The 27402-nt window shown below is 32.9% G+C and overlaps 1 protein-coding gene across 24 annotated transcripts in view; it reads left to right on the top strand.

Annotated features, from left to right (window-relative positions):
• Nucleotides 1-26540, top strand: part of Baz2b (bromodomain adjacent to zinc finger domain 2B) — a 277553-nt gene extending 251013 nt beyond the window's left edge. For 19 of the 24 annotated variants that reach the window (XM_013142413.3, XM_023561153.2, XM_013142411.3 and 16 more), the window contains 10 exons: nt 1781-2433; nt 2802-3075; nt 3238-3393; nt 3887-4047; nt 8816-9126; nt 9510-9645; nt 13036-13182; nt 20275-20540; nt 20761-20904; nt 25094-26540. In XM_013142413.3, the coding sequence (XP_012997867.1) occupies nt 1781-2433; nt 2802-3075; nt 3238-3393; nt 3887-4047; nt 8816-9126; nt 9510-9645; nt 13036-13182; nt 20275-20540; nt 20761-20904; nt 25094-25247 (2402 nt within the window). In that variant the 3' untranslated portion in view covers nt 25248-26540. Of the gene's footprint in view, nt 1-1780; nt 2434-2801; nt 3076-3237; nt 3394-3886; nt 4048-8815; nt 9127-9509; nt 9646-13035; nt 13183-20274; nt 20541-20760; nt 20905-25093 lie in introns of those variants that run through there. The other 5 variants (XM_013142414.3, XM_013142408.3, XM_023561154.2 and 2 more) reach the window with 2 other exon arrangements.
• Nucleotides 26541-27402: the final 862 nt, after the last annotated feature.

Raw genomic sequence — 27402 nt, 5'->3', positions numbered from 1 at the left:
GAGTTACTTGGAAAATATTTGATACCTTCAAGTCTTGCCATTCATACTTTGTTGAATTAGAACAGTGCTTAGTCTAGGGCTAATTATCCCCCACCACTGAGGGAAGACCCCTTGAAGAATTCTGCCTAATGTTTGTGAATCTTGACGTTTCCCTGGTTTGATTGGTGGGAACAGGCACTCTTCCAGCCTATGTATGCACCCTAGCCACTGTCATTTTCAACTCTTTTTTTGTCATTTTTCAATCTGGCCTCAAGTAAGTCCCTCATATATATGTATGGATCGTTATTCAGCTAAGTCCTCTGTAAAGGAATAATATTCTGAAGTCCGGAGAGAAGGACCAATTTTAGATAAGATGATCATAAAAACTTTAGAAGCTGACACTTGAGCTGAGACAGGAATAATAAAGAGCCAGTGAACAAAGCAATATTCCTGGCAGAGGAAACAGCAAATGCACAAGCCCTGAGAAGCAAAACCCTAGCATAGTTAAGCTGAAAAGGAGGACAAATCAGGAACAACCAGTCAGTGACAAAGTGCAGAGGTTGTAGAAGTTCTAAGGAACCAGATCATGCAATTGTTACACACTTTTAGTTAAGAGTCTTGTAGTCTCCTGAATTGCAGAAAAGTGTATAGGATTTCATTTGTATAGTCTCCTGAATTGCACAAAAGTGTATAGGATTTCATTTGTGTAAGCATGTAAAATGATAGCCAAGGATTGTACATATACAATTTCTGGAGAGTTATATAGAAGTGATTAACCCAATTACTTCTGAAGAATAGAAATAGAGATTGAGGAAGTAGGTCAGAAAAGGCTTACGTTACATCTTTCACTAATGAATATATTTGGTGGGGGGCAGTATCAGGAATCAAACTCATGCTTGCCAGACAGGCACTGTGCCAATGAGCTATATCCCCAGCCTGAATATATTTTGAAAAGAGCTCTTAAAAATTATTTCTCAAACAATGGACAAAAATGTGAACAAAATTCACAAAGGAGAAATTACCAGTAAACCTACAAAAAAATACACAGATTTATTAGCAATCAGAAATAATGAAATTTACATTTTTCACTTCTTACATTTTGGCACAAATATCTTAAATGGCAAAAAAATATTTATTGTTTCTAGTTTTAAGAGTATAGACAAACAGATGTTCTCATGTCCTTCTAGTATGAGTATATAAAATCTAAACGTTTTAGAACGTAATTTGACAACAAGACTTAATAAGTTTTTTTCCTAGGAATTTATCCCAGGGAAATAATCAAGTGGAGAAAAGATGCATGTACAAGGTCATTCATCATTGACCATGTTGTTAATAATAGTGAATAACTGGGCTCTGCTAATGTCTATCGGTAGAAGATTATTTAAATTATGATGCAGTCTATGGAATACTATGTAACTGTTAAAATTTATGATATAGTTACACATTTACTGACATTTCAAAATGCTAACAGAGTAAAAAACAGGTAAGTTGGACCGTTAGGTGATACTAAAATTTTTTTTTAATTATACAGGTTTAAATGCAAAGAAAACTTAAAGTTTAACATAAAACTATTAATAGTAAGTTTTGCTCTGTAGTGGAATTTTTAGTATCTTTATATATTTTCATTTTTATAATGATCCTGCATTAACTTCTAGTGTGTGAAAAATAATCTATAAAAAAGAAGTATGAGGAATATTAATATTTATTTAAACATGCATATAATTCAATAACTAATAGAATTTAATTAAGTATTGATTTAATCTGGAGTAACTGATTTTCATAACAGTCTTCAATTTTGTAGGACTAGAGGAAATTGCAAAAGAAAGAGAAAAACTTAAAAATTCAGAAAGTATCCAGATCAAAGAAGAAATGTTTGAGACTTCTGGGGACCCTTTAAATTGTTCAAATACAGATTACTGTGAACAAAAGGATGATCATAAAGAAAAAGATAACACAAACCTTTTTCTTCAGAAACCTGGTTCTTTTTCCAAATTAAGCAAGCTGTTGGAAGTAGCTAAGATGTCTCCTGAGTCAGATGTTATGACCCCCAAACCAAATGTTAGTACAAATGGATGCACACTGTCTTATCAAAACAGTGGAAAACATTCGTTGGGCAGCATTCCATCAACAGCAACACAAAACAACTTGGAAAAGACAGACTCTCATCTGTTTAACAATGGCTCAAGTGTTCCAGGGAAGTTCTACAGTCCTCTCCCCAATGACCAGTTATTAAAAACACTGACTGAAAAGAATAGACAGTGGTTTAGCCTTTTGCCAAGAACACCTTGTGATGACACTTCACTTACCTATACCGATATGTCAACTGCTTCTTTAGTGACTCCTCAGTCTCAGCCACCATCTAAGTCACCTTCACCTGCCCCAGCACCTCTTTTAGGATCATCTTCTACACAGAATCCAGTTGGTCTAAGTCCATTTTCTTTATCGTCTCTACAGGTTAGTACTGCTAATTAAAACACATTGTGATATTATTTTATTTAATCTTTTACCCCCATAAAGATTTTCACTCAAGGAGAATCATTTGAATAGTTACAGCTGAAAACTGCTTTATTAGAACTACTGATTTCTAACCTATACCCAAGATCGCTTTAATTACTTTTTAACTTATTACTGTTGCATTGTATCTAAAACTGGAATTACTTTGCAGGGCAAATAATAACATGGAATTTAACATTGAGGCTATTATGTATTTAGTTTTCCTTAATTGTGATAAAGAATATTTTTTCCAAATTTAAAAAATAATTTCAAGCATTTTCCATAGAAGTTTCTTAAATTAACCTACTTTAAATGTTTTGTTTTTACAGATGAAAAGTGGAGTATCTATGATGGGACTTCAGTTTTGTGGGTGGCCCACTGGAGTGCTTACTTCCAATATTCCATTTACAGCGCCTTTACCTAGTCTGGGATCAGGGTTGGGGCTATCCGAAGGAAATGGTAATTCATTCTTGACTTCTGGTGTTACTTCAATTAAAAGTGAATCTCCAGTACCTCCAAATGAAAAGGTCTCTTCATGTCAGCCTGCACCTGTTGAAGTGGCAAAACCAGTAGATTTTCCCAGCCCAAAACCTATTCCAGAAGGTAGGTATACTGAGATGGTTTGTAGTCACTTAACTATGTATGAGTCCTATATGATAACTGAATCTCTGATGGTTTTCTAGTTAATAAATTTTAGGTTTGCTTTATACTATTATTTTCTATTCAAAATATTTGTAAAAGATTTACATATTTATCTTGATACAGAAATGCAGTTTGGTTGGTGGAGAATTATTGACCCAGAGGACCTAAAAACTTTGCTTAAAGTGCTACATCTCAGAGGAATAAGAGAAAAAGCATTACAAAAACAAATTCAGAAACATTTGGATTATATTACTCAAGCCTGTATCAAGAATAAAGATGGTATGTACCTAAAGAAATTCTTGTTTCTTAACTACAAGAACTCGTTCTTTTACTCTAAAACATGTGTTCATCCTTAATTTATCACCAGTTTTTCTAGTGTAGTCAACAAAAAGTATTTGCATTTCTTAAATTGCAAGTATTTGCATTTCTTACATGGTATTACTTTATTGGCATTTTTAGCACATAAACATACATTCATTAGGGTTTTAGAAAAACTGTTTCTTGGGACAGGGATGTAGCTCAAGGGCACAGTGCCTGCCTGGCATAAGGTTCCAAGTTTGATTCCCAGTACAAAAACAAAACAAACAAACAAACAAAAAAAAACCTCATCAGGAAAACTGTTTCTTTTTAAGAGTAAGCTGCCTGAGTGTGCACAAGTGTATTTGCATATGATAAGTTAGATGTACATGAGACTTCTGAAGTTTTATTTATGTTTTGGAATAACTGAGGGGAAAATAAAGTGAATTTTAAAATAATTTCTTTTCGAATGTAGTTGCTATTATTGAATTAAATGAAAATGAAGAACATCAGGTAACTCGAGACATTGTAGAGAACTGGTCAGTAGAAGAGCAAGCGATGGAAATGGATTTGAGTCTCCTTCAACAGGTAGAAGATCTAGAAAGGAGAGTTGCATCAGCAAGTTTGCAAGTAAAGGTAAAATTAACTTGGATTAACATTTCCTTTCAGAATAATGGAATGCAACTAATACTTATTAGGGGCCTAACACATGCCAACTACTGTACTAAATGTTTTCAGTTTATTCCATTTAATTTTTGAAACATTACTCTTGAGTTGATTTCCCTCATCTCACAGGAACCAGACTCAGAGTAAGTAACCTGACGATGGTCATATAATAAAGTAGCTAAGTGTGGACTCAAACCACACCTATTTGACTCCAGAGCCTATGTTCTTTTTTACTGAATCTTGCTACCTTCTTAAAGGTATTTATAAATATGATTCTGGTATAGAGTTCTTTACCTGAAGCAAAATTTCATAGTTTTCCCCCATGTACTTGAGTGCTCTGGTACCAATCTCATCAAATATATGCTATAGTGTTTCATATAAGGCCAAGAATCTCTTCCCTTTAAGCCATGTGACATTTCAGACTTTTGTTTTCTATAATTTAAATTTAGAGATATAAATATATCCAAATGTTATATTATGATATAAAATATACTCTATTCAATGTATCCTATATATGCATATATAAAATATGTATTTGTATATCTAATGGGTACTATAAGCCACAGGCAATGATCAGAATGGGTTTTACCTTTGCACAAAAATTTTGGTTTTGCAAAACGGTATAAAGTCTTCTCACCTCATAATACTGTGATATCTTTGAGAATAAATGGATGAATGATAAGTAAGCATGAAAAGTAGACATATCTACAAAGGTTTATTCTTTATGTAATTTGATTTGATATTTTGTATTTTATTCAGAAGAGAAATTAATAGCATACTATGTAATCAATAATTAAAGTTTCACTTCATAATTAATTTTGAAGATCTCCAAAAAATACAGGTTTTCATAAGTAATAAAATATCCCTTTCTTGCCATAATCATAATTACCAATGTTGGGAGACAATATTTATCATTTACTGAAAATACTTTGCTAACAAATTATGTTTCCTCCACCTGGTGCTGTAATATAATATAAAAATGCCTCATTTATCTGGCATCTTCAGCAAATGGGCTCTTCCATACAAGTTAATTTTCTTGAGAAAAATAAAATTATTCCATTTGTCCCATGATTTTTTTAGCATGTTTGTTGGACCTTTATGTTACACATTTCATGGCCTTCTTAAATTGAGAATAATGCATGTAATTTAAATTATCTTGGTGACACAGGATCTATTAGTATGAATAGCAATTATGAGACAGTGATTTCCTCAGGAAATGTGAAGCTTTGCTCCTACACTAAATGTAATATGCTTTGATTTCTGAACTATTATATCTGTTCTCATAGTCTGTGTTTTGTCCTCTTATGGTCAGTTGTTACTTCTTGGTGGTTTAGAAGTTTTCTATTTTCCTCCAACTTTTTTCCATATAATTTTCCAATTGTAACCAATCCTTAGTTATAAAAGTATATCATCAAAAGTTTTTAAAATAATATATATATAGTCAAGGGTGTAAGCCTGAAATGTTTTCCTAGTGATCTACTCAGATTTTGGTACACTGACCTTATCACATTTCTGGCTACTTAAATGTTCTTAATTCTATTCTCAGAAGCTAAAATAAATGGAATTTACCATTCATTTAAGTAGAATATTTTAACATCCTGTTAATATTACTGATTTGTTCAGTACTTTAAGAATTATTCTTATTCTAAGAATTATAATTGTATGATAGTTGAAGATTTAACAACACAAGTGATGGAAATAAAACATGTATACATCTGCAGAGGATTCATTTTTTTCTCAAAAATAAAATAGAGCTGTATTTTCAGCCTCTGTATCTAGACATTATAAAGGCACATTAAGCAGCTGGCCTTGGTCATCTTAGGTGCATTTATTTTTATTGTTAATATTTGCTAATAATTTTGATTTTTTTTATATTGTAGGAAAATCTGAGTTCTTAGTCCTGTCTTGAGAATATGTAGAATGTCTAATTATTTCTAGCTCCCTAAAGATAACTCTAATGTCTCTTTTTGAGTTTTCTTTTTCTTTGTTTTTCTTTTTTTAAACAGAGTGTTGCTATATTACTAAATTTCCCAATCTGGGCTTGAACTCTTAAGTTGTCTTGTCCCAGCCTCCCAGAGTAGTTGGATAAGTTTTCTCTTTTATAAATTAATTAACTCCCTCAATAATTAATCCTCAGAATAGGTTCATTATCTTCTTCTGAATAAGCACCCAGTGTCAGTGTCCTTCTTAAAATGTTGTACCCATAGCTGCCTATAGACGTGTCTATGTTTATAAGATTTTTATTTCCCCTTGTCCGGCATTGTACTTGTATTGATTTTGTACCACCATTTTAATATTACATCATACTACTGATTTACTAGTACACACTATAACAAAAATTCCTTGCATTTTTTATAGTACTTTTTAGTACCACATGGTATTTTTGTGATTCATTGCTTAAACTTTTTTTTTTCTGTTTTTTTTGTTTGTTTGGCTTTTTTTTTTTTTTGAGACAGGGTCTTGCTACGTAGTTGAGGCTGGCCTTGTGCTCACTTTTAGCCCAAACTGGTCTCAAACTCGCAAGAGTCCTCTTGCCTCAGCCTCCAAGTGCTGGGATTACAGGTGTGCACCACCACACCTGGCTAGTTACTTAAATTTTAAAGCTAAAAATCATCATTGATATATTTTTCTTAATCTCATTTGAGTATAATTTTCAGTTTATGAAATCATTTTTATCTTATTTTTATCATGCAGAGTATTAAACTTCCTAGTTTTGGGGTTGGGGGTTTAGCTCAGCGGCATAAGTGCCTGCCTTGAAAGCAGGCAGTCATGAGTTCGATCCCCAGTACCAATAAAAGGGAAAAAGAAAAAAAAAAAAACCTCCTAGTTTTAAGTCACCTGTGACTTATAATGACAACTGAGTAATAAATATTAATAGAATAAGTCAAATGTAGAGCTTTAGGCATGGTCACGAAAGACATTTTCTGAAGTGACAAGCTCTGTTAATTGTCACTTTTGATAGTTTTCAACCATCTAGGTTTCTCCAATGGTAATCTAGGCTTTTTGTTATTTTTTTGTTTTGTTTTGTTGTACCATATTTCTCACAGAAATCAACACATACTATGTTTTCAGGATTCCTTTTATTTAGTAATTCCATATCCCTTTCAAAATATGGGAGGAGCTTTATTTGACTTGACTGTAACTATGTACTTAAATGTACTCTGTGTAATTCCATCCTGCCCAAGGCTTGAAGACAGTGGTGGCAAATCTATGGCAGGCATGTTGCTACAGGTTATCTGTATTATCAAAAGCTCTGAAAGGTTCATCATCACTGCCTTAATCACTCTACCACAGAGCCACATTTCCAACACCATCCTTCCTTTCTAAATATAGATTTTCTTTGAGAGCAAGGGAAAAGTTTGACTCTAATATACAGGGTAAAGTAATTATCTCTAAAGGATTTTAATTTTTAAAAGGTAATTCTGGTTTTCATTTAGTATGCATTTGCTAACTACCTGTTCTGTATCAGACAGTGCACACCATAAAATTGAATGAAATGTGATTCCTACATTTAGAAAGCTTATCCTATAATAGGAAAGTAAGATTAGATAAATGTACAGATATAGATACAGCTGTAGGTAGATATATATTTCAATAACTAAAAATCATAGAGCAGTACAGAGTAACATGAATTTAAAAATGAAAGCTTATGATGGAGATAGAAAAGAGATTAGAAAGACTTCATGTCGAAGCTGAGAATGAGTATAAGAGGATGAATAAAGTTTTGAAAGAGACCAAGGGAATGTCGTAATAGGAGGTTAGAACAGCATGAGCCAGCATCAGGATCAGGAAGCTTATATTTGCAAATAACAAGCCATGTAATTTGACTTCAGCATAGAATGTGTGAATGGGAAGAAAAGTAGCTTGAGATACTTAGATACCCTACTGAAATTTGAGACTGTTAAACAGTGGGAAAACTTTAAAGGATTTTGAGCCAGAGGATCATATACACAAGCTAAAACATGAGATCATTCATTTACTCAGTCAAGATGTATGTGTTGAATGCCCACTGTTTACCTTTGCACTGCTCGAGGCAAGTGAATAAAAGCAGACATAATCCCTGCCTTCATGGAATTCAGAGGTAGAAAGATCTTCATCAAATAGTCATACTAAAATTGTGACTATGACAAGGCTTTGAAGCACTATCCGGTCCTATAAGAACATGTATTAGAGGACCTTTTCCTTTTGAAGCAGGTCAGGAAAGATTCTCTCAGGCAATGATTTTGTGTTGAAGTAAATTTTAATATAAAAGCTACAGAATGAGTGTAAGTAGGTAAAGAACAGAAAAATGTTATAGAGATACAGGTGCCAGTTTATATAATGTCTCTTTACCCAAAAGTAAAATGTTTAGTGTAACAATCTGAAAAGAATAGTATAAGGCATGAAAACAGAAAGAAAGAGCAAAGTTCAGACTATCAAGACTTTCATTTAAATAAGCTCCTGAAATTAAATAGCATGTTAATCTATAATCTTCCAGAATACTTTGCTGATTTTAAGTATGCCTTTCATAATACCAAATTTTTTTTATTTTCTTTTTCAATTTTTATTACAAACATTGCTTTTAGTTTTTTGATCTTGGAACCTAGCATCAGGAACAAAATATTAAAAAAAAAAAAAAACTTTTTAGTAAAGAACCTTGAGATCTTCCAGGGTTTACTGCTATATTTTCAGTGATGGTAACTCACCTATCTAGCATTTTAAGAAGAAACCATAATAACATTATTCTCTTGATACATAGGGTTGGATGTGTCCAGAGCCTGCATCAGAAAGGGAGGACTTGGTATATTTTGAACATAAGTCATTTACTAAATTGTGCAAGGAACATGATGGAGAATTTACTGGCGAAGAAGAAAATAGTGTATATGCACTAGAACGGAAGAATGACAACCCCCTAGATATAGCTGTAACCAGGCTGGCTGATTTGGAGCGGAACATTGAAAGAAGGTATCTGAAGAGCCCCTTAAGTACCACCATTCAGATCAAACTGGATAATGTGGGCACAGTTACTGTCCCTGCTCCTGCACCATCCGTTAGTGGTGATGGTGACGGGTAGGTTATTGAGATTAACTTGAAAAATTATTGTGCTTCTTTGCTAATTGGAGCCTATTTTCTATTGCCTGTTATCTATGTATCTTCTTGTATGTCTGTGATCCATGTGGATCATGCTATTTGCATGGTGCTTTGTAAAAACTTTTTTTTTGTTATGTGCATTGATAATTCTGCAGTGATCTTACATTTCCCTGGTTGTGACTAAGCTTTGAGGCACGTAGCCACAGTCTGTGCACTACATCAAATTTAGTTGCTTAAACTTTATACTTTATTGGCTGTTACATGTTTTTGTCATTGCTTGGCTTTCAGTGTGATGATTGTTTCACATTCAGTAACCATAAATATGGACATGACCTACTTAATTTTTCTGTATTTCAATGCAGAATTGAAGAGGATATTGCTCCAGGGCTCAGGGTATGGAGAAGGGCATTATCAGAAGCTCGCAGTGCTGCACAGGTAGCTCTGTGCATTCAGCAATTACAGAAATCAATAGCATGGGAAAAATCAATTATGAAAGTTGTAAGTGTTTTTATTTAAGAAATACTATAACTAATTTACTTTGTCTTGTTTTTTCTAACCTCCAGATCTTTCTTAATTATGCATTACCTGTTGTCACAATAATATATGCTATACTTGATATAGTTTAATTCTTAAATACCTTATAATCTAATACTTTCTTTCTTAAGCCTTTTTAAAGGAACCTACCAAATTTGTTACTTTTATTTTTTAAATCTTACTTCTGCCTTCTTTGAGTGGTGTTTATAATTCTAGTTGAACTTGTCTTCTATGTTCTACTGGTATAAAAATGGTTAATCTAAATATTTTGAAGGTCCTATCACTCTTACAAGCATTCCAGTTGCTAACATTACCTGCTACATTATTGGATTCCCAAAATATCTTATTTTTCTATCAGTTTTATTTCTTTTAATGCTAAAAGGTACTCAAATAAATATATACAGAATAGAGAGCTACTTTATGTACTTAATGTTTGAATCAGATATGGTTAACATGAAGAGTAGATCTTTTACCTTTTCTCTGATGTTTAAAGCTGATTATCCCTTCTTACATACCTAGTTATTGTACAGTGAGCTTCTGCTTTGTGACAGGACCAAAACACTATATATTAAAAAGAAGAGTAGTCGATTATTTCCAGAAACTTTATTTTAAATCATGTACAAGTATGTCTCTTACTTGTTATATATAATTTACAGAAGTAACTGTTTTATGTAGGCTTTTGTGATTTACTTTGAATTAATTTAAGATTCAGATAGTAAAGATTTGTTTTCATAAATGGCTAAAGGTGAAATTCCTTTGCTTAAAACAGCCATCAAAGAAAATAAGCTTAATTACCTTGGCATTGTTTCCCTCATTTTTACCTATTATAAAATAAATTTTTTTCTTTTTTTATTGTTGTTGTTTCTTCTTATAATATTTATGGAGTTTCAACTTGCAATTTTTATAATATGTTCAAATTTAGGTCTTTCTTACTCTAAATTAGAATTTACTATAAATTTTAAGGCATTGTTTACGTAGTATGATAGCATTTTTACCAGGTAAAAATATTTTTCTTCTAAAAAATATTAGATGAATTTGATATCACTTTGGACAAATATATTTGGTGAAACTTAGACTATAGTAATCAAAAAAGATCAAGTTTTACATCAAAGTGAAATTTATACCACTATCTATACCAAGATTGTTATGATGATGTAGTCAGTGTTTTGTTACTAAGCCTACAAAAGAAACCTAAAACTTGTATCAAGCCCTTCCTACTTGTATCAAGCCCTTCCTTTTATATTACTATACTTATTTTCTGCAATCTAAAGCTTTCTATCATATTTTTACAAATTCCTTAACCTTTTGCCTATTATAAATATGCATTTATCATCATTTAACACTTTCACAATGTGTGTTTAAAAATGTTTAATAATGTTATTCATAGGCTGGAGGTGTAGTTTAGTTACAGAGAGCTTGCCTATCATGTTTCAATCCCCCCAACATTACAAATTAATAATAATATTAAATACATTATTAATTATGAAGCACCTTGAAAAGTCAGAGTTTCATATTTGAAGATTAATGAGTACTTTTAGAGGGGTAACAGTGCCTAGGATAATCCTCATAATCTACATAAAATGTTGAAGGGCTCAGTACTTTCAAAAATACCCTCTTTAACAGAGACCAGCTTACCAGGAAAGAAGGTGCTGTCAATTTGCCTCCATATAATTCTTGTTCACAGAATGCTTTATATTTTTGTTAATGTTAAATATTAGGCAGCACTCACTATATTTTTTTACTATAGTAGCAAAGAAATTAAAACCAAATGTTAATACATTTTCTATAACATATTATGAGCTATTTCTATGACTTTACAAAACTGTTATGAGTTTAGTATCTGTCATCTTTAAAAGTATCAGAAGATAATTTTGTTTTTAAATAATAAATGCAAGACATAAAAAGGACTGTAGTACTTTTACTTGTCTATTGTAGAAAATTGAGGATTTACTTATGCTCACAAATCTGATTTTTTAAATATTTTAGAAATTTAAATATAATCTTTGTCATTTTTCAGTAATCTTTTTACAAGTTTTAAAGATGTACCTCAAATTTGTCATAAAATAGATATTATTAGTATGTTAAACTCTACTGCTTTGCTCCTAATGTACATACCAATTTTAAAATTGCATTTTTGATAGATATTTGTTAAATGGTTATGTATAATATTTTGTTAAGGTTCTTAAACTATCATTGGTATATATTTTGAATTAAATAAGACTAAATTTCTAAGACTAATATATAGTTATATTAAAAATTAATTTTGAACAATTAAACTATTGTTTTTAAGATTTTATACCTAATTTTAAATTAGTATAAATGAATTCTAGTTTAAATGTGGTTTTTTTGTTGTTTTGTTTTGTTTTTGGTACCGGGGATTGAACTCATAACCTCACCTTGCCAGGCAGGTGCTTATGCCGCTGAGCTAAATCCCTGGCCCCAAATTTAAATGTTTTAATCTTTTGAAATACTGATTATGGAACATTTTCTACTTTGAGTGAACTATGAGCTAAATGTCAAAAAATATTAGTGCTTGTTTTATAAAGCTAATCTTGAATTTTTAACTTGTTTAACTTTTCTTTTTTTGTGAAATTTATTATATAGTATGTATATGAGTGTAAAAAATTCTTCTCTAATCAGATTTAAAAGTTCCTTATTAATATTACACTTTTAAATAGAAGAGAAATAATTTTGTTAGTTGTATTAAAAAATCATGTCCTTTATTCTGTTTCTTTCCTTGGAAATACAATTTGTGTGATTCATTTCCTACACTTGTGGTACATGTTTGATTTGTATGGACTTTTGGTTTTCTGGTTTAGACACATCTTTCAGTCAAAACATAGATGGATAGTTTAGTCAAAATCTAGCACTATCTTATTAAATATAATTATAATACTGATCCTAGTACAAGTTTCCTAATTTTAATCTTAGAAGTACTCTAACTCTTATTTCTTTCTCAGAATATCATGAGGATGCTAAGATAAGCAAAAGATGAAATTATTTTAAAGTACCATGTATTAAAGCTATTCATTGCTTTATGTGCTCTAATGTCATGTTAATTATTCCATATGTTAATGTGTACATGCTTCTGAAGTGTGTGCAGGCATTCAACCTCTAGCTTTGTTCTTTGCAGTGTACCTGAAATGTGCATTTACCCTAATAGAACTGCTCACCCCATCATGTGGTCCATATCCGTGTAACGAGAGATACATAGATGTGTATGGCTATTGTATATTTGTTAGCAAGCGGAATGTTTGTTACTAATATAAATCAGGAACTTTGATGTGCTTAACATCCCCAAAACTATTGTGCATAGCAGAGGGTTAATTTTAAGCGATTTTTCATGTATTATAGTACTGCCAAATCTGTCGAAAAGGTGATAATGAAGAATTGCTTCTCCTTTGTGATGGCTGTGACAAAGGCTGTCATACATACTGCCATAGACCCAAGATTACAGCCATACCAGATGGGGACTGGTTTTGTCCAGCTTGCATTGCTAAGGTAAGACTGATATAGATGTAAGCTTAATTGTCAGATTAAAATGAAGTTTTATAGCAATTTTTTGTTGACTACTATTGAGACATACATACCCTAAAATTCACCTTTTTAATAATTCAGTGGTCTCTACCATATTCTCAAAGTCGTAAAACCATAACTACTACCTAATTCCTGAACACTTTCATAACCCCCAAAATAATGCTTTGTGCCTATTAGCAGTAACTCTCATCAAAACCCCAACTTTTTGCAGCCATTAACTTATGTTCTATGGATTTGTTTACTTTGATCTTTGCATACAAATTTAGTTTATAATATGTGATCTTAGTTTCTTGCCTTCTTTCACTTAGCACAGTGTTTGTGAAATTCATCCATGTGTGCATATTTTAGAACTTTCTTTTTGTAGTCAGTTATATTCCGTTTTATAGAGATTTACTGTATTTTGTTTATCAACTTATCATTGATATACATCTCAATTATTCCTACTTTTTGACTGTTATGAATAATGCTGCTGTGAACATGATGTATGTTTTTATATGTATGTTTTTTATTCTCTTGGATATATATGTAGAAATAGAATTGTTAGGTCATATGCTAATAAGTTATTTTTCAGTCACATTTGAAATAGAAACCTATGAGTTCTCATACCAATGGAGAGGGAAACAATATGATAAAAAAAAGAAATGAGTGTTAGAATTAAGAGGAAAGGAGAAAAAGTATGTAAAATCAGTGTATGTTCCAGGTCAGACTCTTTGCTAGCCATTTTATGCCTCAGGAACTCCTAAATTTAAGCTCTTGACCTAATCATTACTAAAAGTACCACCTCTTTATAAATTTAAGTGTAAACTTCTGTAATTGTCTACTGCTTCCTTTCTTTTCCTTCTTTTCAGTTCACTTCAAATTTTTATATTTTATCTTAGCCAAATACTGTGCCTCCATTTCACTCTTGAACTTACTGTAGTCATTCCAACAATCCTTTGCTATCAACAAGACTTCATTTATCATAAGACCTCTTCCCTGTTTCTCTCCCCTTCGTGTCCCTTCTTTCCTCCTAATCCATCTTACATCAGTATCCCATTATTATCATCATGGACTATCTAGTCCTTTATCTCTCTCACTTAGTAAAACCACCTTTCTGGTTACTCTGACAGTTTGTCTTGTCCCACACCAATACCTGTGCACCTGAATGTGGATGCAGAAAATACCCAATTCTTTACATCAAGGTGTTAATCTGGCCTTTAATAATGTGTGATGATTTGTCTCCTGTTCTGTCCCCTTCATCCTTATTCTCAGTTAATGACCTTACTCTTTTTCCATTGAGAAAATGGAAGACATAATAAAATAAAAAAGTACTACAAGATCTTACACCATATCTACTATCCTTCTGTATCTGGGCTCACATGCTTGTCTTCTGTCCTATTTCCGCAATCTTCTGTGCCCCTGTCTAAGCCAGTTTCATTGCTTCTACCTCAGATCTCATCCCCTTTTAGAATATTATCCAGCAGTTCTCCCTTCTCTGCATTACCAGTTTTTCCTTCTCCAAGAAATTCCTCTGATCAAGCCACTGAAGTGGTTTTTCTCCCATCTTAAGAAAACTAAACAGCAATCTTCCTCTGGCCTCATTTGCTTGATCCATCCACACCCTCACTATAGAAAAACTCTTAAAAACCTTTCTGCTCTTGTTCTTCCCAGTCTCTATATTTGATCTTAGACAAATACCTCCAGTTCACCTTTTTTTTTTTTTTTTTTTGCGGGGGGGGGGGAGCAGAATCAAACTCATGACTGCACACTTGCAAGGCAGGCAGTTACGCCACTGAGCTAAATCCCTAAATCCCCAGCCTTTCCAGTTCACTCTTGAATTCATTCTAGTCAGGTCTACACCTCCACAACTATTCCAGAATTGTTCTTATCAGAGCCGCAAATGAGTTCTCTAATCCAATCATTCATGCTTAGTTCATCTGACCTGTTAGTTACTGCAACAGACTTGAACACTCCCCTCCTCCTAGAAATAGTGGTTTTTACTTAGTTTCTAGGGTACCATACTCACGTGGCTTTCTTCTATTTTATTCCATCTGTCTCCTTTTAAAAAATCTTTGTCTTCTTAACCTGTAAGCATTGCAATGCTATCTAACTTTTAGGAATATCATCTGTAAAATGGGATAATATCTACTTTATGGAAATTTGTGAGGCTCAAGTAAGGTCATATATGTAAAAGTTTTTATAAGTTCAGAGTTTTGTGGAATATGAAATATTTATATTAATACTTTCCTATTTTATTTTAGACTGTATATTACAAAGGATCCTGCATGGTATCCTATTAAGAAAAAGTTACTACTTGATCTTTTTGTCATGTTAAATGTAGTTCAGTAATAATCTTCACTGGTTATATATAAGTTGTCTGCCAGATTCATCAATGCCAAATTATAGAAGTTTCTCTAATACTTATGAACTATTAACAGTTAAATGTGTGAAGTCTTAGAGGTTTTAAGTTTGCTTAAATTATAATTCTAGCTGTCTTATTATTCAAAGTGTGAACTTGGAGACATAAGATTTTTATCATAGCCCTTTGATTTATATGCAGCTTTCTAAGCCTCTGGGCTTTTTGTGTGCTTTGTTTTATTTTTTAAATGAAGTGAACTAAATGTTATGTTTCTTCCAATCATAAATATTTGATTTTGATAAACATATGTTAAGATCTAAGAAACATATTCCCACTTAATTCAAAATTCCAAATATTTACTTATAAAAAGTTACATCTTGCTATCAAATGACTATTTCTAAAACAGTCATGATTTTAAATATTTTTCATTTATCTGTGTCTATCTGCCAATATTTGTATAATGTGATCACAGGATCACAGAATCAAGGGATGTTATGTGTGCATATATTTTTACATACTCAGATACACACATACAAACTCACATATTGGAACTGTCAAACTTTAGGACTTACAAAAGTCACGCAAATAAGAGTTTGCTCTTGGCCCCCTAGTGGGTAATGTGGTAGTGTCTTTCTCCCATTTAAATGTGATCATTACTCAAGCTGTCCATTTTCTGTCATATAAGAGTATGAGCCCAGTCTTCCAGGATATTCTAGAAATCAGTACTATGGATTTCTGTGCATGTCCTCCTAGATATTATATATTAGAAAAAATGCAGAATTTTTACTAGCTTTATATGAGCCAATTAGCATACTCTATGAGCCAAGTAGCATATTCTACAGACTGTATACAGCCTGTTAGCTTCCAGTTCACAACTTCTAATACATAAATATATAAGTCTAAAAATCTAGATATGCTGGACCAGGGATTTAGCTTTGCAGCACAAGTGCCTGCCTGGCAAGCACAAGGTCATGAGTTTGATCCCCAGTACCAAATATAAACATATATACATATATGTATCTGTATAAGTAGGTAGATAGATATGTTATATATAGGTACAGATTACCTATGATGAATGTGATCATTATGAATATCAAAAGTATACCAATAAAATCAATTTTTAAAAAATATATAACAAGCCAGGCATAGTGGTTCATATCTATAATCCCAGCACTCAAGAGACTAAGGCAGGAAGATCACTGCCTGGTTACATAGTACATTTGAGGCCAGTTTGAACTATATAATGAGAGCATGTCTCAAGAAACACAAAACAAAACAAATAGACATGCACTGTTGAGTACATGATGTTGTATGTTCTGCTTAAGACTCACTAAAGTTATCCTTTGAATTTGGCTTTTAACAAAAAAGGAAGAGGGATATATCTGTGTCCAGGAACAGAGTAATCAGGTAACAGAGTAAATGTGTAAAAGATTGCTTTTAAAGTATTTATATATCTAGTGAGAGGAGCCAATAGCATCATTTATTAAAAAAAATTTAGAGAGAAGTCCACTGTCTTTTTTGAAACGTAAGTCTTATGATTTTGTGATTTCATATTTATATTTTCTTACTTTATTAATGTTAGAAAATTAACTCAAGTAATACTTTACCTCAAATAGAAACTAGTTGTTTTGTTGCATTATTGATGAAATGTGTTTTTGTTTTGTTTTTTGTTTTTATTTTAAAGAGAATGAAACCAAACAATTGAGGCCATCTATATTAAAGGTTATGACTGACATGCAGTGGCTTATTTCTGCCATGCTATCCTCCTACTACTGGCCCCTTACTTTTCCCCTCCATTCAATTTCCTGCCCTGCTTGGCAATCCCTGCCTGCTGCTGTTCCTGAATTCGTGGTCATCTTTATCCCCCTCTAGAATGTCCTTCAGAACTCTTTGTAGGATTGGTTTGGTGGTCATGAATTCCTTCAGTTGTTCTTTGTCATTGAAGTATCATATTTCTCCATTAATTTTGAAAGATAGTTTTTCAGGCCACATCAGTTTAGGTTGGAAGTTGTTTTCTTTCAGGAGTTGAAACACTTTACTCCAAGCTCCTCTTGACTTGATAGTTTGTATTGAGAAGTCTGCTTTGATTCTAATGGGTTTTTCTTTATAGGTAATCTGTTTCTTTTCTCTAACAGCCTTTAAAATTCTGTTCTTATACTGAATTTCTGGGATCTTGATTATTATATTTTGGTCATGGCTAGCTGGAGTTCTATATGCCTCACTTACCTGCATGTCAGGTCCTTTTCACATATTTGGGGAGTTCTTTACTATTACTTCTATAAATAGTCTTTTTATGTCATTTGTGTTGACCTCTGCTTTTTTGCTGGCACCCATCAGTCTGAAATTATTTTTCTTTGCATGATTTTGCAGCTGTTGAATTGTTGGTTCTTTGTTTTTTTTGTTTTTTTGTCTTTTTCTTTTTTATCGGTACCGGAGATCGAACTCACGACTGCCTGCTTGCAAGACAGGTGCTTATGCCGCTGAGCTAAATCCCCAGCCCCCCTTGTTATTTTTAAAAGCTCTTCTCTTTTGTGATTACTAGCTGGCATCTGCCTTCAAGGTCTGAAAGTCTATCTTCAGTTTCTTTCAAGTGTTTTTACCAACTTTCAATGGAGTTTTAATTTTCTGAATATCTCTTTGAATCTTTCATGCATTGTAATTCCATCCTATATTGTTCATTCATATGCTCAGCATTTTTTTCATTATGTTTGTCATTTCTTCTTTACCTGAGATATTATATCTGAATCTGATTACATTTATGGCCTCAGGTAGTTGTTTTGTTACTTCAGTTGCTTATCCTTTCAGAAATTTCAGGTCTATGACTTCCATTTTCTTTCATGTCTATATCTCCCAGACTTGTTCTTTGTGGGCTGGAGTTCTGAGATTGCCTCTTGCTCCTTTGTCTTGACATTTTCCTTGGTTCCTCCAGAAGAGCTGGTTGTGGGGTCCCAGGCACTTCCCACATTGGCTACCCATCTGTAGTGTAAGGGAATGGGCCAGGCACTTGGGTTCTCCTAATGTAGGTTCCTGAGGAGGCGGTGGAGCGTGCAGCAGGCTTCTCTAGTCATGTGCAGATATACTGAGACTCCCTGGATGGCAGCAGGCAGTTTTCTCAGCCTGCTTTAGCTACCAGATGAGATGGCTGCTGGCAGACTCGGAGGGGAGTGGCTGGCTCATTCTCCTGGCCTGCACTGGTTCCTGATCCCCAATGGTGGCTTGTGGAATAAAATGTTATTCTTGTTAAATAACATAATTATTCCATCTCATTTAATCATCAAGTGAAATTTTTTTCTACCATATAAGCATTCTCTTTTTAAATGGTTTCTGGGTGGTAACAGCTCAGTATAAGATGAAAACTCAAAACAATCAGAATTTAGTGACTGATAATAAAAAAGTTAATATTAATTAAACAATAGTAAAATATAGGTAGCAGTTCTTTGATATGGTATGGGGAAAATGTCAGATTAGGGTAAAGGTGCAGTAGTTTTCTCAAAGACTTTGGAAAGTATATTTATAAAATCAAAACAAAAACATATTGCTACTGACTTTCACATCTCTGTTACCATGTTATATTTGTTACAACATTTAACTTTCAAAAGATAGACTTAAGGGCCAGGGATTTAGCTCAGTGGCACAGCACCTGCCTGGTAAGCAAGAGGTCATGAGTTCAATTCCCAGCCAAAAATTTAAAAAAAAAAAAAAAAAGATAGATTTAGTTCCCTGTTTCTAATGTCAAGGTAGAAGATCCTTGTTGTGCTGCTTGTACTTTGTGGTGGATTGCATAAGGACACATTAAGGTTTTTTAAAATCATATAATTCTAGCATTTGAACAACTTCAGCAAATATGTGGCTTAATTTACAGATAAGGAACCAGTACTTCTAGACATTTTTTTTGCTCAAAGTTATTTAGCTAGTTAAACAGAGCCATACATAACTGAAATTCCTGTCCTTTGTTTCTGATTATACTGTATTTTATCCCATTTGTTTCCATATTTTTTCCTCCAAAAGACTGTTTTTCCCATCTTTCACCATTGCTTTAAAACAAAAGTTTAAAACAATGCAGATGCCTTTTATCATTTATCTAGGAAAAAAAGAGATCATTTTCAGTAGATTTGATCACTTAAAAAGGCCTTTTCTGTTTGATACTTAATGAGCTTTTTTTCATGTTTTGCTGTAACTTTTTATTATGTATTCAACTTTTTTATTAATAAACTGTTTTATTTATGTTTATCTTTGCCCTGAATTATGTTTCGCTCTAAAAGAGAATTGTTTTGTTCTTTAGTCTTGTTCTCTATAGTGACCTACACTAAAAGAATACCAGTGGTAAGTTCTTTAGTACCAAAGGTAGACCAACATCATCAAGTTTTAAAAATTCTTTTTGGTTTTTGAGCCAGGATCTTGCTATGTAGTTCAGGCTGGCCTTGAACTCATTGTGTAGCCAGGCTACAGCAGTCCTCTTGCCCCAGTCTCCTGAGTGCCGGGATTATAGATGTGTGCCACCATGCCTGGAAAATTTTTAAAAAGTCTTAACATAAATATTTCATGAACTACTAGGTTTTAGCCTTATGTTATAGAAGAAAGTTACAGATATTTTGTGACAATAATAGAATTATCAACCTAAATCAAGTTAACATTTTTTCATCTTGCCAAACTTTCATAATTTAATATAGTAGAAGGTTCTTTTCTTATGTCTCATTTACTCTTCTTTTAAATTAAAGGCAAGTGGTCAGACTATAAAAATTAAAAAACTGCATATCAAAGGCAAAAAGACTAATGAGTCAAAGAAAGGCAAAAAAGTAACTTTAACAGGGGATACTGAAGATGAAGACTCTGCATCCACAAGTAGTTCTCTAAAAAGAGGAAACAAAGAGCTCAAAAAAAGAAAAATGGAGGAAAACACGTCTATCAATGTATCAAAACAAGAAAGTTTCACTTCTGTTAAGAAATCGAAAAGAGATGACTCTAAGGACCTAACGCTTTGCAGGTATTGTCTCAATGTTTATGTACTATATATTTATAACTTCCCATTTACCATACTAAAGATTATTTTTTCACAAGTTGTATAAAAAGAAAAATGCAAAGTAAATTTATTCCTTTAACTTTGAAAATACATTTGCATTAAGTTTTTACTTGAAAGCTAATTTTTAATAAAAATAGACAATGCTAAAACTATAGTTACCAATTTAAACCATTATTTTCTTCAGTATGATCCTGAATGAAATGGAAACTCATGAGGATGCGTGGCCTTTTCTGCTTCCTGTAAACTTGAAACTTGTACCTGGCTATAAGAAAGTTATTAAGAAACCTATGGATTTTTCCACAATTAGAGAGAAACTAAGTAATGGACAGTAAGTAAATCATTTCAGTTCACTAATATTTATTGAATGCCTGGTATGTACTGGGCACTTTTTCAGTAAAACAAAGACATACTAATTAAGAACAAAGATACAAGCCACACTTCAGAGAGGGGTGTATGTGTGCTGGGTTAGTGTGGTGAGCTATGAAAGACAAGTCAATTAAAATTATTGAAGAAATTAAACAGCAGTATGATACGAGAACAGCATCAAATCCAGACTCGGGTGGATGAGTAATGAAATGTACCTAGGGAGCCTCTCACAGTAAGTAATTTAGAATACTGACACCACTTGATGTGGATTTTTTTAAAAATTGACTTCTAGTGTTTTTAGATTATTGCAATGAAAAGGAAGATCTTTGGAAATTTTTAAAATTAAAAGCTTTGGGCCAGAGATATAGCTCAATGGCATAACACTTGCTGGCAGACACAAGGTCCTGAAGGACATTCCAGAGAAAGAGAGGAAGGGATACCAGGATTCCAGCAACAGTGGCAGAGAGGCCTCAATGAACGGGGCAGACAGTGGAACGAGGGAGTAAGGTGGACAAATTATAGCAAGGTCCTTAGTTCAATTTCTGGTACCAAAAAATTTTAAAAGATTCATTATGAGTTATTGGACAGTACTGAGAATCCATTTATTACACTAAAAGCAAACTTACTTGTTCCATCTACCATGTTCTCTTTATGATCCTATTTCAAGAGTAAAATGACTTCCTGGCCACAGTTATTGCTCTTTCTTTAGACTACGCTAGGCTGCTGCCAAAGAGTAACAGCCATTAGAGAATATTCAGGACAGCAGCCCATCTTGGAGCCACAAGGATGTTCTCTTTTAAAGCAAATCTATACAAGGCGTTCCACATGGGAATGGCCACGATCTCTTCTCTATCCTCCCACCACTTCCTATATTCTCATATGCTTACATAACTCAAAGCAAACTATGCCCATTACTTCAAAGTCACAAAAATATAAAGAAGGAACTTTATAATGAAATAAGAACTCTACAATATACTTTTAATTATATTATTTTGCTGTTGTTACTTCATTTAGTTTTTCCTGGGTATTTTCTCTGGTGACTTATCATTTACTTTATGATTTATTTTCAATTTCAGGTTATCCCATAATAGTCAATATTCCTCTTACCAATGTCAAATAATTTACTAGATTGACCAAATTCTGGAGGTTAAGTAGCTGTCTTTAAAATGATCTTTGTACTTTTTCTTGTTGTTTTTGGTTTGGTTTGGTTTGGTTTGGTTTGGTTTTACAAACCACCACAGGGAACATCAAAACTCTTGGTTCTAATATGAATCTAAGAGCAGAAACTATTGTGTTATGTGGACTACTTCTTTTGCTTTTTCTGTCTGTCAAAAAGGCAAATACCTTTCATGTTTATAGCAGCACAACTCATAATCGCTAGCTAAATCTTGAAAGCACTATATATATTTAACAGATGAATAGATTAAAAAAAATGTTGTAGATAGGGCTGGGGATTTAGTTTAGCAGCATAAGCACCTGCCTTGCAAGCAGGCAGTCGTGAGTTTGAGCCCCAGGACCAATTAAAAAAAAAAGTGTTGTAGTTATAAATAGTGGAGTATTACCCGGCCATAAATAAAGACAGAGTTAGTCATTCACAGGAAAATGGTTGTACCTTGAAACTGTATTAAGTAAAATAAATCAGGCCTACAAGCTTAAATATTGCATGGTTATCTTATGCAAGAAACCCAAATATAAAGAAAGAACAAAATAAAAGATAATAGTAAATAAGTAGATCTTTTGGAAAAATGAAAGGAAACCAAGAGATGAAGGAGGAGGTAAAGGGGAAGGGGCAGAAAAAGAATTTAGATGTGTTAAGTATTGCTTCCCATGAAGAATATAATCATTTTGTAATGGAAATATGTTCCAGTAATTTTTTTTTAAGGCAAATATCTAAATAGTCAGTCCACTGGAATTTGTAATCAACATGGCCACAAACCTACACACAAAGACTTTCCTAGTTTTTAATTAACTCTTAACTTTAATTTCCATTGTCCTCTAATTTGTGAACAGAGTAAAAACACAAAACTCAAAATCCCCAAAATAGGCTTAGAAATTAACACTAAATAACCAAAAAGGCTACAAAATCAGAGCACGCTTTGAAGATGAGTCCTAGTGAATGGAGAATATCACAGTAGAAGGAGGTAGAGAAAAGAAAACACTATATAATCCCATGTACAATGCCAGCTACGCAGAAAGCAAAATCCAGTGGATTTGGGCTCCAGGGATTTGAATTTGTTTGATTAAACCTAGACTGCCGACTTGGAACCAAAACTCATGAATAATATTTCAAGCTTCTAGACTAAGAACCAAAAAAAAAAGAAAATACCTACTTCAATGAGTCTTTCTGTGTTCTGTTAGCTTTCTCATCCTTCTACAAAGTAAAGACAAAAATTTGAGTATTGTATTTATTTTACCTAAAATTATCTCCTGGATCCTTATCTGCATTAATCTTTTCTTATTTTAAAGAACAGTATGAAGAGAGGAATAATCCTCGAAGTGAGCTCAAGGCCAACCTGAACTGCATAGGAAGACCCTGTGTCCAAAAAAAAAAAAAAAAAAAAAATCCCCACACATATTAAATGAGTCCCATTGATATGAAATATGCAGATTAGATAAATCCGTAGAGACTGCTAGATTGGTGCTTGCCAAGGGCTGAGGGAAAGGAGGAGTAGAGAATAACAGCTTAGTGAATATAAGGTTTTCATTTGGAGTGGTAACAATGTTTTGGAAATAGAAATGATGGTGTGATTGTTAAATGTTACTGAGTTATCCTCTTTAAAATGGCCAATTTTATGTTGTATGAATCTCTTCATCTCAATAAAAAGTAAATAATTTCCAAAATAGGAAAATTAGTTTATATAAGGGCTACTCACAAACATTTAGAAATAGAGAAATTTTATTTCAATATTATGGATACTAGGTGGAACGTAAAGGCTGTACAAGGTATTTCAAATTTCAAAAAGGCTTCTTTCCAGATGTGCTGAAGTGCTTGAGTTGGCTTGAAATGACCTCTTTCCTATGAGCTTAGATTCATTCACTCTTCTGTTCTCATCTCAGCATTCTTGCAGCAAAAGAATTGAGCTTATCCCAACAGAAAAGCACTAAAACCACAGGGCTTCTTTCTTGAAAAGCAGACCCTCACAATGTTGTGCGTGGTAAAAGAAAAGTGCATACTCATTTTCTTGTCATCATACAGTCAGTATTCCCCTCGTATCTGTAGGAAATCCAATTCAACTTTCAAAGCCCCAAACCATGGATAGTACTGTAGTACCAAATGATATAGAAATAGATATAGATGTATTATTTTTGTCTACACATACACAACTATGATAAAATTTAACTTTTAAACATTAGACATAGTAATAGAGTAACAAAAATAACTGATTAAAATAACTGATTAAAAATCAGTTATAACAAGACTATAATAAAAGTTCCGTGAACAATATTCCTGTCTCTTTTCATTATAGTGTCTCTGTCTGTCTGTCTGTCTCTCTCTCTCTCCCTGTCTCTATGTCTTTGTCTCTCTCCCTCTACTCTGCTCCCTCCCATCTTCTCCTCTTGTTTTCTGGAATTTAACACTTAATGTTTTTTACCATGGCTAAATGATACCATGGATAAAGAGGAGACTTCTCCTCTATTCCAGTGCTTCAGCAAAAGACTATATTTGAAGACAGAAGAGAAGTGGCAAATATTTAACAGAATAGTATATCAATGGAATATATAGAAAGCTTGTGGAAAAGTAATTTTTATAGTGCAATATACATTTATATTATTTCGAACACTGTTGCATTGGAAAACAGTATACAAATGACAGTACTGGTTGGCAGAGTTTATAAGTTTATAAATTGGTCAAATAGGAGGACTTCTGTAACAGAATTGTAATACAGGTTAAACAGCAAATAGGATGTGGAGGAAATGTCAATCAGTTGAAAAATAGTGTCATCTTCAGAGAAATTTGTTGTTCTATTTAGCCTGTCTTTAAATCCAGTATTGTCCAGGACACAGAACATGAGTATATATTTTATATCAGTATACATGTAATTAGCCTAGCATTGTTTCCTTTTCCTTTTTATTTTACCTTTTATTACCTTTTCATTTGTTTACAAAACAAAACCAATGAAACCAATTTCTAATTGTATGTTTTCTTTCAGATACCCAAACCTTGAAACCTTTGCTGTAGATGTCAGGCTCGTTTTTGACAACTGTGAAACATTTAATGAAGATGATTCTGATATAGGCCGAGCTGGCCACAGTATGAGGAAGTATTTTGAAAAAAAGTGGACAGATACTTTCAAAGTGAGCTGAAGTTATAATCATCTCCCCACCCCCCTTTTTAACAAGGACAAATGAGACCAGCAATGTGAACTGTATTTACATAAACGTGCAAGGCACATACATAATGACTTTTTCCATAAAATAAGTATCAAAAGTATCTGAAGAATGATACCATTTTTAAAGGCTTCACTCCTTTGACAACCAAGACCATTGGTTATTGGTTTGTGTGATTTATCTGCTAATTTAGGTAGAACAGGGAAGCACACCCAAAGAATTTTCAAAGGAAAGGGTGTTATAGTGCAATAGCAATTAAAATATATCAAATCGCACTGAATATTCAACACCAGAGCTCTAATATGGGAAATGGTTCTCCTTTCCCTCTCAATAAATATCTATTTTTCATTTTTTTACTTTGTAGTTTATTTTTTAGTGAATGTATTTAATTTTATGAATTATTTATGATTAAACCACACCCAGAATCTTCGTTTTCTGTGAAAAGGAAGAACTAGAAAATTGCTTTAAATCTTGAAAATACAACAAGGAATGTTTTAAAATATAAAACAAAGCCAAGTTAAACTGTTTACACTGATGTGCTATAAAAGCACCAAAAATAAACTTTACTGTAGAGTTTCAAGTACATTTATATATATATATATGTTGCTGCATCACTTGTGTAGTTAAATTGTATTTCAAAACAGTGAAAAAATTGACATGTATATACTGTTCATTATTGTTTATATTAAGTCTTGTTTTAAATATGTACTATGTGTATATATTGTTTGAAGACATTATTGTTTATGCCTTAGAAGGACTGTAGCATTTTATTTTAGTCTGAAGGTAATTACAGCTATACATCTTGTACAGTAATTATCCTCTACCAACACTGTGGCGTCTCCTTAATCTTGGTAGTGCCTGCCTTTGAAACAGGGTGTAGGGGATATTAGTTTTCCATTTTTCTATTTTGTTATATAATTTTAAGCCACCAGGGCCTAAATTAAAGTATAATCATTTGTATCCATGTGGAATAAAATCGTGACAATTTCCTACACACACAGTATTTTTTCATAGAGACATTTCCTTCCCATTTGCCTTGCCTCAGAAATAAATTTAAAAGACATTTGTAACCACTGTGTTTTATCTACTGTGTGTTGTGGCAGCCTGTTGGAGGCAAATAGATCAGAATTTTTTTTGTACCTATGTAAGAGTACTTGGAAGTTTTATTTAAAATAAAATGTTGTGGAAAAAGGTAGCATTCTTTTTTTAGGAGTGTTATTTTTCACTACTATGTGTGGCACGGATACAATAAAAGACTTTTACAAATTAGTTTTTTAGTTTTTCTTAACCTGAAAATGCATCCTTTTTTAAATACAGTTAATTTAAATTTGATTTTAGATTCTTAAAGGAAGATCAGTGTGTAAATGCAGTTCAAGAGCGCTGAGCTAGTAGATAACTGATAGGTTTAAGGAAAATCCCTGAGCTGAGAGCTTTAGACTTCATTTTTCTATTTTCATATTTTCCAATGTGAAAATACTGGAATACTGATTATTTATTTATTAATTGGCAGCACTGGGTACTGAACCCAGGTCCTTCACACTGAGCTACAGCCCCAGCCCTTTGTTTCTTTTTTATTTTGAGACAGAGCCTTACTAAATAACTAAGTTGCCCACACTGGGCATGAACTCATAATCCTCTTGCCTCAGCTTTCCCATAGTGCTAGATTATATGCATGTGCCACCATGCCTGGCTTGGAATACATGTTTAAGATTTTAACCTTATATGAGAACAAATATTTATATCATTAGACATATAACCAAGTTGTGAGAAAAAACAACAATATTAATGAGTATTGTAAATGATCATATAAATTAGTTTAATAAATGATGAAATACAAATTCAGTCACTCAAGAAGTACACTTCAATACCTGCTTGGCCCTCTGCTTGATGTCACAGAATCACTCCTGAGCAATCAAGCCTATCTTCATACTCATGAGCTTACACACTCATGAATTAGACCTTCGCTAATGTCCACTGCTGCTTGTTTGGTTTTAGTGCTGGAGATTGACCCCAAGGCTTCAAACGTGCTAGGCAAGTGCTCTAAAAGGGAAGCCACATCCCCACCCAACAGTCCTATCCACTATTTTTAATATCAAAGGGAGAATAGAAAAGTTTCGAAGAAAATATTTCT

This window comes from Cavia porcellus, unplaced genomic scaffold, assembly GCF_034190915.1.
Source record: "Cavia porcellus strain 051 isolate PalLab524CR breed Dunkin Hartley unplaced genomic scaffold, mCavPor4.1 scaffold_12, whole genome shotgun sequence".
Taxonomy (NCBI): Eukaryota; Metazoa; Chordata; class Mammalia; order Rodentia; family Caviidae; genus Cavia; species Cavia porcellus.
This window is presented reverse-complemented; position numbering and strand designations above follow the sequence as displayed.